At 33.4% G+C, this 14,622-nt stretch overlaps 1 protein-coding gene and 1 long non-coding RNA gene across 6 annotated transcripts in view; one reads left to right on the forward strand and one right to left on the reverse strand.

Annotated features, from left to right (window-relative positions):
• The window catches only part of LOC105483349 (TRAF family member associated NFKB activator), a 105,640-nt gene extending 91,464 nt beyond the window's left edge, over positions 1-14,176 (forward strand). For all 5 annotated transcript variants that reach the window (XM_071072853.1, XM_071072857.1, XM_071072854.1 and 2 more), the window contains 4 exons: positions 1,925-2,001; positions 2,636-2,751; positions 8,971-9,551; positions 13,321-14,176. In XM_071072853.1, coding sequence (XP_070928954.1) covers positions 1,925-2,001; positions 2,636-2,751; positions 8,971-9,551; positions 13,321-13,497 — 951 coding nt within the window. In that variant the 3' untranslated portion in view covers positions 13,498-14,176. The remainder of the gene's footprint in view (positions 1-1,924; positions 2,002-2,635; positions 2,752-8,970; positions 9,552-13,320) is intronic.
• LOC105483350 (uncharacterized) overlaps positions 1,268-14,622 on the reverse strand; it is an 82,510-nt gene continuing 69,155 nt past the window's right edge. Inside the window, exon 7 of the long non-coding RNA XR_011609812.1 lies at positions 1,268-1,492. This is a non-coding gene — a long non-coding RNA (uncharacterized lncRNA). The remainder of the gene's footprint in view (positions 1,493-14,622) is intronic.

The raw sequence follows: 14,622 nt of genomic DNA on the forward strand, positions 1-14,622 counted from the left end.
AGACTGGAGTGCAGTGGTACAATCTTGGCTCACTATAAGGAGGTCATTCTATTTAATCACTTATTTTATGGTTTGTTTGACCATATTAAATTGTCAAATACAAGTATTCTTTCTTCTTCTTCTTCTTTTCTGAGACAGTCTCACTCTGTTGCCCAGGCTGGAGTGCAGTGACGCCATCTCAGCTCACTGCAAGCTCCGCCTCCCAGGTTCATGCCATTCTCCTGCCTCAGCCTCCTGAGTAGCTGGGGCTACAGGCACCTGCCACCACGCCTGGCTAATTTTGTGTATTTTTAGTAGAGACGGGGTTCCACCGTGTTAGCTAGGATAGTCTCAATCTCCTGACCTCGTGATCCACCCACCTCAGTCTCCCAAAGTGCTGGGATTACAGGCATGAGCCACTGTGCCAGACCAAGTATTCTCCTAATATACCTCTTCTCTGATTTTGTTGATATAGACTTAATGATAAAATCTTTGAAAAGTTTGTTTCATATTTGTGGTGTTCTGACTGGCTGGCTAGCTGTAAAATGTTGCCTTTCTTCCTAGTCCACACTAAAATCCATTGAGTGTTCTTACTGCACAAAACACCATAGAAAAACTTTGTCTACCACTTTAAAAAAAAACTGTGAATGTGAAAATATCTTCTGATGTGACTGCATTATAAAGCTCAGTACAGCAGTTTTAATCCAGAAGAATATATGACCTGAATGTTTGTCAAACACATGATATGCAGCAACAAAATAATCTTTTATTTTATTTTGGCCTGACAATATAATGTATAAAATCACAAATTGTTTGTATTGGCAAGATTTTATTTTACTAATTTTGAGATACTATAAAAATAATACTCTATATATATTTAAAGTATTTATTTAGAAAAAACTGGGAAATAAATTGAAGAAGATACTAATTTTAAGAAAAACAAACTGAAATCAAGTCTTTGTCTTAGAGAACAAATAAGACTGAAGAAATTGAAAGAAATATTTTGAAAAGCAAGAGTGAGGTACTTAAGTGATAAGACACAATGAAGTAAAGTCTTCCATTTATAATAGCTACAATGACCTTAATTAAATAAAATCTAAATGTCACTAAAGATAGATATCCACTGGTTTGGATTTGAAATTTAACTATACAATTTTGGATGAATTATAACTTATGATTCGGTATTAGGATTCTTCAGATCTCTGGACTTGTCAGTTTATAAGCTTTAGAAAGTACACAACACTTTCTAGGTATGGTGTAAAATTTTTTAAATATTTAAGCCATAGAATACATTATTACAACATGTTCTTTAATGTTGATTTTTAAATGTCAGAATAGATGTAATACCAGTGTAAGCCACAGGGTGGGAGTGAAAGGCAAGAACTTGTGTTGAAGCAGCTTAAATACATAATTGCACCATTTTATAAACCTTTTAAATGCTTGTTGAATTATAAGGAGCTGTAGCTTGGTTTTCTTTCTTCCTTTATTACAGCTGCATTCTTCAGCAAAGAATCTATAACACAAGACAAACACATTAATTTAAATATATAGGCCATTTTTACTGAATATCAAAAGAAGTAAACACATACATTTTATTTCCCCCTAAGTTTCTGGGCATATGAAGTGCTTGGTGAACAGAGCAGCAATTTTGATCAATAGTTGAATTTGAGAAATTTCTTAAATTACCAGTACTGGAAATAGTAATTGAAGTTGCCAGAAATATTTCATCTCTTCAGACTTTCCTTCTTCATTTTCCTTTTTCATTGATTTTTCTCATTTAAAGAAAAAAATCAATTGTATATTACATATAGGTCTATAAGCTGTCTCAAGTTATTTTTCAATAGGGAAGGTAAATAAGTTTTCCTTTGTGTTTTCTTTTTACTTGATCTCATTTGAATTTGGAAGCAATTTAAAGTAGTAATAGTAATCATTTTGTATCTTTAAGGTAAGAAGACAAGAGGTTTCTTCTCCTAGAAAAGAAACTTCAGCAAGGAGTCTTGGCAGTCCTTTGCTCCATGAAAGGTAGTTCTATATCCTTTTTTTTGCCAACTCTTAAAAATTTTCAATACTGAAATATATTTTATATATATATTTTTAAGCTTTAACAATTGCAAAAAAATAGCCTTTTAGAATAAGTGGAAGTAACCATCCCCAGAGTCCTACATGTTAAAAATGACCTAACCAAGTCATGCAGTTAATAGCAGAGCTGGATCTAAAACTTGAATTCTCTAAAGCTCTACTATTTCAATAAACCAAGTGTTAAGGCCATATTTCTTTATATGGATGGATCCTAATGTGAACTTTACCAAAATGAGGAATATTTAATATTCTATTTAAGATGTTTGCAGAGAACAAAAGTCAATGCATTGAAATTTCTAATGTGAGAATAAGACAGCCAGCATTAGTGTATATATGAATAAGTAGATATGCTAGACTATACTATATTTATGTATTAAAACTTTTAATTTATCACTTACTTTGTGCCTGGCCCTCTACAAACACAAGCTGGTTTTTGGGATATTGTCTAGGAATTAAAAATTTTTTTTAAACTTTTAAATATTTTGTGGCACATAAAATGGTACTACATAAGTTTGATTATTTAAAAAACTTGGAAATTATAGCTTTACATTTTAAAATGTTGATTTTTATTTTTTAGGGGTAGTATAGAGAAGACTTTCTGGGATCTGAAAGAAGAATTTCATAGAATATGCATGCTAGCAAAAGCACAGAAAGACCACTTAAGCAAACTTAATATACCAGACACTGCAACTGGTAAGATTTAATTTAATTTACAGTAATATTGATTTGATTGATTGAAATTGATTTCTTTTTGAATGTGAAAATATTCCTGAATGCCTATTAATTGTGTAGCATCTGTAATTTACCCCTCATCCACGTATATTTGAATGTGTACATGCTGTGTAAGTTCTGTAGTGCATTACATATGTATTTGTTGGTTTTTTTTTCTTTGTTGTATATGGTACTATATAGATTGAATTGAAAGACATAATTACTAATTATCTTAATGAGAAATCCCACCTTAAAAAATACAAAATATATATTGACTATATCCCTGAAAGTTTTCAGTTGTTGTTTGGGGGACTTATTAAACATTAACTCTTATGTGAATAAGCGACCTTGAAGCCATACTACCATATTATATGAGCTAAGTAAAATTATAACATCAGGTTTGTTTGTAAGTTCTGCCTGAAAGTTCATTACATACACTATGGATAGATGTTTTTTTCCTGTTTTTTTTTTTTTTTTTTTTTTTTATTAAACACAGGATCTTGCTATGTTGTCCAGACTGGAGTACAGTGGCTATTCATAGGCGTGATGGTGCACTACAGCCTTGAACTCCTGGGCTTAAGAATTCTTTGAACTCATTTGGTTCAAGAATAAAAATGTGACACTCAAATTTCCTGAGTGCTAGTCCTGTTTAATGCACAAAATATACATTTAGTATAAAATACAACTTAGAAGGAACGTTTGTTTTACACATGTGTTATAGTATGTTTTATAAATGCTCCACCCTTTCCTAAAACCCCAGACTGGCTTCCTGGTATTTGCTTCAGTAGTTCTATATGAATAGCAAAATACAAGGGATTAGGTCTGGCAACCAAACACTTCTGCAAACAAAAGGAAGGTAAACTGATCATTTATAATGATAAATTCTCCTTTACCCTTGTGATTTGAGCTCTTCTGCAGACAATTCCCAAGGGATGTGATTTACAGTTTTCACTCTGAGAGATGTAGTCTTGCTGACTAACACCCCTTTAATTAAAGATCACTTTCCATTTCTTGCAGCTCTTACATCTAGGCTATTTAAAATAATTTTATAGTGTAAATTCACTTTTTGCTACTACTACCATTTTATATTCAGAAAAGTTACACAATGTGGTATTACAGAAGCAAAACAATCTTTGTAGATACATATAATTTGGTTCTTTCTCTCCCTTCTCCCACCTCCCCAAAAACAACTCTTTTCTTCACCTGAATTTTTGTCATTTTCATGAGAAATTGATCTTTTGTATGGACTAAAGTCACTAGGTACCTCTGAAGTAAATGAATCATTTCTGTTTAAAATATGCTAGCTATGAAGATGTAGTACCTAGAATTCATAAACATGCTTTTTTGAACATCAACATCTTTTCAAGGCATTGTAATGGTGATATATTCTTTGTTACACAGAAAACTTACCTCATTATCAGTGGCTTAATACTTTGACCATTTTTAAATTGCACAGGTCTAAATCTGAGTATGTATCTGTCAACTAGAACACTGAGTGTTTAACTTCAATTTCTTCTCCACTAAAACTGCTTCCTGATGCTTTATTTTTATGCTTTATATTAACAGTGTCACAAATAATAAATATATTATTCTCAAAATATTTTGTGCTACAGACTCTAGTGAAGTTTTGCTGGGGTCCAAAGAGAAACCAAAATAAATATTATGCTCTGACAGTAGTATATCAAAAGGAGAAAGGAAAAAATATTTTTTGAAAAGATGCCTATTCATGGTTTCCAAGTATGTATGCTATACTGTATAAAAATATAGAAGAACTATTTCAAATATGATTTGCATAATATATCTGGGAAAAGGTATGTGTATTGTCCCTGTGTTATTTTGTATTAAAGTTTGATGTTTGCTTTTAAATAACCAGATGATTCATTTGAAAATACTGAGTTAGTAGAATTTTTACATTTCCTTTTTATTATTACTTTGTTTTTTCTACTCATCTACATATGGCAATAGACTTGAGAAATGATAAACAAAATGTATGTTTATCCATAGCTTCAAATAAAGTACTGTTTGGTTCATAAAGGAGTGTCCAATTTCAGTAGAGATTAGGAAAGAAGAATATAGGATTAAGGGTAACAAACATCCATGAGCAGGGTGACAAAAAATCATGAGGTCTTTTTCTTTTGTCAATATACAAAATAATTATACTGAGAAGTAACTAAATGGATAGCCTATATTTAAAATTTGGAAATCTAAAAATGTTTCCCATTTTACTTTTTCCTTGCAAAACTAAGTATTCTTAAAATAGACAAAATAGAAAAGCTATTTGCTCACCTGATCATGTTTCTCAATATGGTGTCAGGATGACAAGTGCTTTCATGCATCTCATTTGAGTTTTAAGTTGTCTCAGCTTAGATTTCTAGTAGCATTAGAAATCTAAGGTTTAAATTTTTTTAATAGATATAACTCTCACTGCTTGAGCAGATTAACTCAGATTATTTTAATGTGGCTGAGTTTTATGCCAGCTAGCTTTGCTGAAAGAAAATATCTGTTTTTATAGAGCTGTTTGATTTCTCCACGTTTTGTTCACAGCCGGGATAGATCAACTGCTGGAAAAATAATTCAAAGCACATTTCTGTCAATTTGGGGACTTCTCTCTATATCTAGAAACCAACATGTTCAATTTAGCATAATGGTTCAGAGCACAAATCTAGAGTTAGATCGCCTGGGTTCCAGTGGCAGATCTGCCACTTACTATTATAGTTGTGTGGCCTTTGAATTAACCTCTCCAACCAGTTGCTTCACATGTAAAGTGGGGATAATAATAGTGCCTACCTCAGGATTACTTTATTATATGAATTAATGTACATACAATTATTATAATAGTGCTTGCCATGTGGAAGTGCTATTAATGTTAATAGTCATTGCCATTAGCAGCAGTAGCAGATTCTTCAGCATTCACCTTGTTCTCCTTGTGAAGATCATTTGATAAAGTCTCTCCTCTTCGGGTGTTACAGAATCTGATTACCTCAACAGTTGATTTTCCTGATTTGTTATTTGCAAGTAGCAAATGTCATCTACAAAGACAGTACTGTTTCCTTGACTTTCCTGCCACTTTCAAGTCTACTGCCAGGAAGAATGACTACTCGAGAGTTAATGGACTTTAAGAACCTCAGAGGCTAAAGAAATCCAGCTAAACAATTAAGCTTGGTCACAATTACTATAGCACTTCTAGTCACAGAATATCTGGTAAATGTTGATTATTATAGTAGGCTCTGTAAGGGAGAGATTACAGATTCATTCAGAATTCGTTTGTTAGGGGCATACTACGTGCCAGACACTGGGCAGGGGTCTGGAGTTAGAGGGAAACAAAACATAGTTTAAGACCTCAAAAAACCTACTTTAATAGGAGAAAGAGAGTTATACTTGGAAATACAGTCATGTGCCAAATGACATTTTCAGTCAACAACAGATTGCATATACAATCATGGCCCCATATGATTATAATGGGGCTTAAAAGTTCATATCAGCCCAGGCACAGTGGCTCACGCCTATAATCCCAGCACTTTGGGAGGCTGAGCTGGGCAGATCACCTGAGGCTGGGAGTTCGAGACCAGCTTGACCAGCATGGAGAAACCCCGTCTCTACTGAAAATATAAAATTAGCCGGGCATGGTGACTCATGTCCGTAATCCCAGCTACTCTGGAGGCTGAGGCAAGAGAATCACTTGAACCTGGGAGGTGGAGGTTGCAGTGAGCCGAGATCGCACCATTGCACTCCATCCAGCCTGGGCAACAAGAGCACACCTCCGTCTCAAAAAAAAAAAAAAAAGTTCATATCACCCTAGTGACATTGTAGGTAGCTGTTGTTACATTGTATCACACTTTTTTGTGTGTGTAAATTTAGCGTAACCAAAGTGTATAGTGTTCATAAAGTCTACAGTGATGTACAGTAATACTAGGCCTAGGCCTTCACATTCACTCACCATTCACTCACTGACTCAGAGCAACCTCTAGTCCTGCAAATTCCATTCATGGTAAGTGCTCTATATAGGCGTACCCATTTTTTATCTTTTATGCCGTATTTTTACTGTACCTTTTCAGTGTTGAAATAGATACCATTGTGTTACCTACAGTATTCAGTACAGTAACATGTTGTATAGGTTTGTAGCCTAAGAACAATAGGCTATACCGTATAGTGTAGGTGTGTAGTAGACTATACTGTCTAGGTTTCTGTAAGTACACTCTGTGATGTTTGCACAATGACAAAATTGCCTAAGAATACATTTCTCAAAACGTGCCATCGTTAAGCAACGCATAACTATATAACAGAGTGTTTCAGTCCTCAGGGCATCCAAGAGTCATGGGAGAGTCATCCAGAGAAACTTATGTCCAAGCCAAGATGTGAAGGACAAATAAGAGTTGGGCAAAGAGTGATGGGAGGGGACACTTCAGGCAGTCTGCACAGCATGTGCAAAGGTGCAAAGACAAGAGAGTGTGGCTATTTTGGGGAACTATACGAAGTTCATTATAGCCAGAGTATGGAGTGAAAGATGAGCATGGAGAGGTGACCAGGGGCCAGTAATGAACAGTCGATAAGCCTTTTTTGAGATCTGAGGGCCTTGTAGAGCCATCAAAAGATTTTATTAGGAAGGTAACGTGGTCAGATTAGTATTTTAGAAAAACTACTCTGAGAACGAGGGATGGAGGGGAAGTTGCAATGAAGACAACAGATTGGATATGAGACAAATTTAGAGGCAAGGAAGCAGTTTAAAGGCTGTTATAATAATCCAGTAAGAAAGGATGGTATGAAGAGAGGTATAAAGAGAGGCAGTAGGTGTACAACAAGATGAACCAGAGAAGTTGGTTGCATTATACTACACATATCCAAACAGAAAAAATATATTACATTGGAATGTGCTTTGGCAAAAGACAGAGAGGTGTCATGAGACTGCCAAGACCAAAGGAATATAAAGGAAGTGACGTTTGTTAAGTGCCTACTAACCTGTACAGACACTTTGTATACCTTGTGTTCTGTATACCCTGTCTACCTAAATTTGCATCATTGGTAATGTCTCCATTTGTGAATGTTCAACAGTGCTGATGACAATCCTTAAAATATATGCATTACCAACTTCAGTGCCTTCTTTAAGGGACGTTGTGGAGTTTAATTTGGCTTTTTCTAGTGTCTCAGAATCATCAAGATGGAGAGTACTTTGATTATTGTTTTTTTGTATTGAGCACTCATTAGCTCTGTATTAGACTGTAGTGTTTTCTAAAAGTTCTTGTATCAGCTTTTTTGTCTTTCCTGTCTTTTCCTATGCTTTTAGTTCCTGTTGATATCTATGTCTGCCTTTAGCAACTCATATTCCCTTTTAATTTTTTGTTTCAAACCAGCTATGAGCTAGGGAAATACCATCAGGTTTGTTAGAACAAATCTAAAATGACAATAAGAACAAAATTCATGTATCTATGAACCTTGTGGCTCTAATTCTGGCTCCTCAAAAGCTCTACTTTCCTTCTAGCTTTTGACTGTGTCCTAGAAAGCTGAATTTGTTGGATAAGTGGCTCTAGATAAATGAGCTACAGAGGCTATTTCATCTACCAGATATTTACCTGTTATTTACAGAGGTCTTTTTAAAAAAAAGATATAAGATGAGAAAATAATCTATTCATCCGCAGTTTTCTTAACATGCATCACAATGTTTCATCCTTCCTTTGCCTTCACTGTCTTCCTTTTCCCAACTCCTGCAACCACCAGTCTTCACATGGATTATTGACAGCAGACAGTGGCTAAACTGATTAGTGATATACTTAGTTAGACAGTGACAATAATAAATGACCTAATTTTAGATATACCTAGTAAGATTTTCCCTTTTAACAACTTATTTGTCTAAGCAAACACAGTTATAGCTTCCGTTACTGACAAAAATGTTTAAATGTATACACTACAAGCAAATGTTTTTAAGCTTGGAGCAGTGTAACTGAACAAGATGCAAAGCTTACAGCAAAAGACCTAGGAAAAGACAAAGTAGTTAAATTGCAACTAGTAAGCTGTGTTTCAGTTCACCCGCTGGAGACTGCTAATATTCTGTGTAAGATGGTAGCAAATTTTAAAATCCCAGTTGTCTTCATTTGCTATAAAAACCAATAGAAAAAATAATAATAATCTGTCCAAAGCTGATTGAACAGATTTTTTTTTTAATGATTTGAATGTGACTGTTTCTCTTTTGTGTTCTTCTCTCTGCAGAGACACACTGCTCTGTGCCTATACAGTGTACGGATAAAACAGATAAACAAGAGGCGCTGTTTAAGCCTCAGGCTAAAGATGATATAAATAGAGGTGCACCATCCATCACATGTGTCACACCAAGAGGACTGTGCAGAGATGAGGAAGACACCTCTTTTGAATCACTTTCTAAATTCAATGTCAAGTTTCCACCTATGGACAATGACTCGACTTTCTTACATAGCACTCCAGAGAGACCCGGCATCCTTAGTCCTGCCACGTCTGAGGCAATGTGCCAAGAGAAATTTAATACGGAGTTCAGAGACAACCCAGGGAACTTTGTTAAAACAGAAGAAACTTTATTTGAAATTCAGGGAATTGACCCCATAGCTTCAGCTATACAAAACCTTAAAACAACTGACAAAACAAAGCCCTCAAATCTTGTAAACACTTGTATCAGGACAACTCTGGATAGAGCTGCGTGTTTGCCACCTGGAGACCATAATGCATTATATGTAAATACCTTCCCACTTCTGGACCCATCTGATGCACCTTTTCCCTCACTTGATTCCCCAGGAAAAGCTATCCGAGGACCACAGCAGGTAACTGTTTTGCGTTAACAAATATATTATTATGTGTGAACACACATTTTGCCATACATGGACAGATATGCATCTCTTTTACGTTATCTGACATCCTTTTTAAACTACTGTCTAGCCAAAGTTAGGGGTTTCAGAAAAACAAGTCCTATAATAAATGACATGAAATTAGAAAAGCTGAATATGGTAAAACTATTGTAAAGTATCTTAGAATTTATGTCATTTAAAAATTCATGTTAAGCCTTATCCGTATCTATTGTGGTGTCACTTTCTTAGTTCCTTATTCAAAGCTTGTTTACTTAGGATTAATAAGATTATTAAATTTCATAGTGTGAAACAAATGCTGTTTTATTTAATAGTTTCTGTATATCATATTCATCTTTATAAGAATTCACGATCTTATGTAAATAATTGCATCTTACATTCCTATTTATCAACATAAGTGAACTATCTTTCAATGAATACTTCTACTATATCCTCAGTTATATAGTACGTAGATCTGTAGGGTTTAGTTTTGGTTTTGGTTGCTAATCTGGAAATGAACATGTAGCCTAGTATATTTTTAAAATAGTCTCTGCATGTGTATGATATCAGATATTTTATTTAATGTTTCTAAATCTCACAGACTTATGTCCCCCAAACCACTCCTGCCCTCCCTTTTAGATTCAAGTTCCATCACAGAATGATTCTTTTAGTTAAAAAAAAGTTTAATGTCTGAAAGCAAATGAAAACTATAAAATTTTTACAAAAAACAGAAGCTTATGAAAATAGATTGATGTAAATGTCTATGTAACTTGCAAACATTTGTCTGATTTCTCTTTGCCTTGAGATTTTTTTTTTTTTTAAGTTGTTAATACCCTTTTGCTTTAAGTACACTTATAGGTTATAGACTTAAATCAGCATGCAAAGAAGGCAGTTGTCAAGCTGTGGTATATTTTAGTAGTGGGAAAAACTAGGCATGGCTGACAATAAGTTTTAATTATAACCTCACTTAGGTTCTTGTTCATTATACTTTATTTCACATCATAGTCTCTGTTATAGTTGCTACTAAATGAAACAAATTAAACAATTTCATTTATTGCAAGTAGAATTCCTGTGGAGCTGTGAAGTGCATCAGTTCTAATGCTTGTTACTTTTTTCTCTATTATATGTCTTGCTTGTTCTTTTACTAGTCTGTGCATTCATGTTTCAGTAGATGGCACCCTGCATTGTACATTTGCTTTCTATACTACAGCAAGGGAAACAGCTGGTATGTGATTACAACTTGATGGAAAAGTATTCAGCTTAAAAAATTCAGGAGAATTAGTGTTGAGTTGTCACAAGACATGGGGCATAAGGTTAGATAATTGATATTTTGGCAGAAAAAGCAAAGAAATTAGTTTGTTTTGAAGACCATGTTACAGTTTAGGATGGAAAGAATATTTCTTAAAGTGAGTTTTTTAAAAAACATTTTAAGCTATTTTATTTGTATTAATAAAGCTAGTATTATACAAGCTAGTATAAGTACAAAATTCCTGAGTTGGGCCAGGTACGGTGGTTCATGCCTATAATCCCAGCACTTTGGGAGGCTGAGGCAGGAGGATTGACTGAGCCTAGGAATTTGAGACCAGCCTGGGCAACACAGTGAGAACTTGTCTCTACAAATACATATAGATATATAGATATTTGTAGCTGGTTGTGGTGGCATGCGCCTATTGTCTCCAGCTACTTGGGAAGCTGAGGTGGGAGGATTGCTTGAGCTAGGTAGTTCGAGGTTGCAGTGAGCTGTGATGGTGCCACCACACTTCAGCCTGGGTGACAGAGCAAGACCCTGTCTCAAAATAATAATAATAATAATAATAATTTTTTTAATCCTGAGTTGTTTGTAGATAGTAACAAAGAGAAGTGAAATTTTTGGCTGCATATTTAAAAATTTTACTTTATATCAATCATTACTACTAAACATCTATTTTATATATTCAGCTATCATAACCAAGACTAAAGTGTATCAGATTATTATTGTTCTATGTGATTTTCTTTTTTACTTTGCTGAGTCAGTGAGTGGGATCCCAACTAAATTCTATGAAGAGATCAAATCTGAACTAAAAGTTCTTAATAGAGAAAAATGAATATGGACTTAATAGGTAAATTGGGAGCAGAAGATTGGCTTACCAAATTTAGAAGCTAAATTGCTTCTGATTTAATTTCTTGCTATTTTATATAAATAAGGACTATCTTTAATAATCTTTTATTTCTGGCCATATCAATTTCCCATTACAGTGATTTGTACTTTTTTGTTTAAAACTGAAAACATTAAAATTAGACTCAAGTTAACTCTAACTAGATTTTTGCTTGTATGCTCACAGTTTTTACTACTTTTACCAAAGAAGTTTTTCCAAAGAAAGTTATTTTACCTTAAATTTTATAACATTTGTTTTAAATATTACTATTTTTGTAATAAAATTGACATTTCTTATGAAAGGAATTGAGTCAGCATTATTATAAGTCCTCCATACTGATATTTGAATGTATCTGGGTGCCTAGACAGACGTTGTATATTTATACCAATTGTACACAGCTGTCCAGTAAACTGTTTATAAGAAGACAGTGATGTCGTGAAACCCAAATGCTTCAATCGGTAATATACTGTTTATGTAAATGATTGGTTAACCAGAATGAAAGAAGTTAGGGGAAATAACAGTAACACTTGTCAGGTGCTAGACTAGGCTGTGTGACTTTAAAAACATATTAGTAATAGGAGGATAAGGGGTCTTTTTAAATTTGACTTTATGAGGTGATTAAAATACCAGAATTTAGCTGTGTCAGAGTAATTTACCTGTGTCCACATAAGAAAGAAATTTTAAAAAATAATTTGTTTTACACAATTCAGGGAAATATTTTCCAGTTAACAAACATCTATTGTGTAGCTATTATTAAGCCAAATGCTATTTCTTGTCCTTCTAGAAGTTTAAAAAAAAAAAGAATAAATGCAGTTATGAAAGGGTATTTATGTGCTGGTTATAGTGGAGGTGGTTCTATTAGATTATGACTTGCCATAATTCTTTAACCAGGCAACTATTGACAAGTTTCACTTTATTCAGCCACAAGAATGAGTAAGGCCAAACTACCTATTATATAACAGAAGCAAAGTAAGAAGTCAAAACACTGCATGTGTTAGATTTTGTTGAATGATTAAGTATTTGCATTTTTAAAAACAAATAAAAGATAACTGATCAGTGAAATTTGTTCAGTAGTTTAAAAGGAAAATTTTCTTTTTAAAAATCAAAATAATGCTGATTCATGTATGATGTATTCACTGTATTTGCTTATAAACAATAGTGAAATTGATTTTGAGTAAGACGCAATGCACACACACATCATGTCTTGTGTACTGTGTAATTAATAAAGCCCCTATAAGTTAAGGTTTTTATTGTAAAAAATAAAAGACAGAATTTAATTTAAAAGACCAGAGTATTAACTATTGTTCCAAAACTACTCACGTTGTGATCATTGGGTATTAAAAATTGCATGCTAAAGCTGCAATCTTTTTAAATATGATAAAATGCATAAGTGTGTGTCCCAAGTGGCTTTTAATCAAAGTTTAGTTGTCCCTTTTATGAAACCAAGAATTGAGTCATGTCCTCATGCTAACTTCATGGAAAAGTAATTTGCTTTTATATTAGGGAATTAAATATATATGCTCATACATAACTCATTCAAAAATTCAAATTTGAAGTCCAGTGCTATTTGAATTTAAACATAAGTAACAGATATTTTTGTTTGTTTCCTGCAGCCCATTTGGAAGCCCTTTCCTAATCAAAACAGTGACTCGGTGGTACTAAGTGGCACAGACTCAGAACTGCATATACCTCGAGTATGTGAATTCTGTCAAGCAGTTTTCCCACCATCCATTACATCCAGAGGGGATTTCCTTCGGCATCTTAATTCACACTTCAATGGAGAGACTTAAGACACATTTGAAAACAGACATACCAAGTTCTATGTGATGATTTGGGGTTTGTAATACTATAAATACTTGATTGTAAACTAAATTCAAGATCATTTATAGGAAAATCTAGTTTCACAGCTATTTGAATTGTTTTCTAGATTTACTGTATAACTCTTTCATTTTTTTAAAAGATCATTCTATTCTTTCAAGGAGAAATAAGCCTAAAAGAAGAAAAACAAAAAAAAAACTGCATAAAACTGCAATCCTTTGTATTCATGTTTACAGTGCTATGACTATAATTCAAAATTACATATGTGACTTAGTTATATAATCATAATTTATGTTTATTTCAAATATCTAAGTTTATTGCTTGGATTTCTAGTGAGAGCTGTTGAATTTGGTGATGTCAAATGTTTCTAGGGTTTTCTTAGTTTGTTTTTATTGAAAAATTTATTTATGCTATAGGTGATATTCTTTAAATAAACCTATAATAGAAAATAGACAACATAAACATCTTTGTAAATATCAAACCTAATACATTTCTTGTCCAGTGATAAAACAACTGGTAGAATTATTTAAACACTTAAGATTTTTAAAATAATATACATGGCTTTAATTTTACTATGTGTATAGCTACATGATGAAATTAAATATTAAGAGGTACTTATGTTGTGATCAGTAGTGTGTCCTTTGTTCTTGATATAAAAAAAAAAAAGGAAGGAATCACATTTTTAGGGAAGTTTATAAAATTCTTGTTTTCTTTTCAGTAACCTAGTAGAAAGGTGATGACCAGATTTGGTGGCATTTATTGACAATTAGTGAATCACTTTGAATTTTAGAATTATTTTTCAAACTAAACTTTCTAAAGAAACATTTGTTTTTAATGGGAGCAAATATAAAACCCTACAAGGACTATCCATATTTGTTAACTTAGATTAGAAATGTTCATATTCTTGTTGAGAAATTTGTTATTCATTGTTAGCAGCCTGATTGATAGCCACTGAAAGACATTTGAGAGAGTGGATACCAAATTCAGAAGGCTGCAAAATTTGTTTAAAATGAGACTTCCCTTTCATTTTTATTCCCTATGATTCTCGCCTTTTAGGTGTCTCTTTTCCCCTGATTCTTAAAAGTGTTTAAGGCATG

The sequence above is a fragment of the Macaca nemestrina genome, chromosome 11 (genome assembly GCF_043159975.1).
Source record: "Macaca nemestrina isolate mMacNem1 chromosome 11, mMacNem.hap1, whole genome shotgun sequence".
NCBI classification, from domain to species: domain Eukaryota; kingdom Metazoa; phylum Chordata; class Mammalia; order Primates; family Cercopithecidae; genus Macaca; species Macaca nemestrina.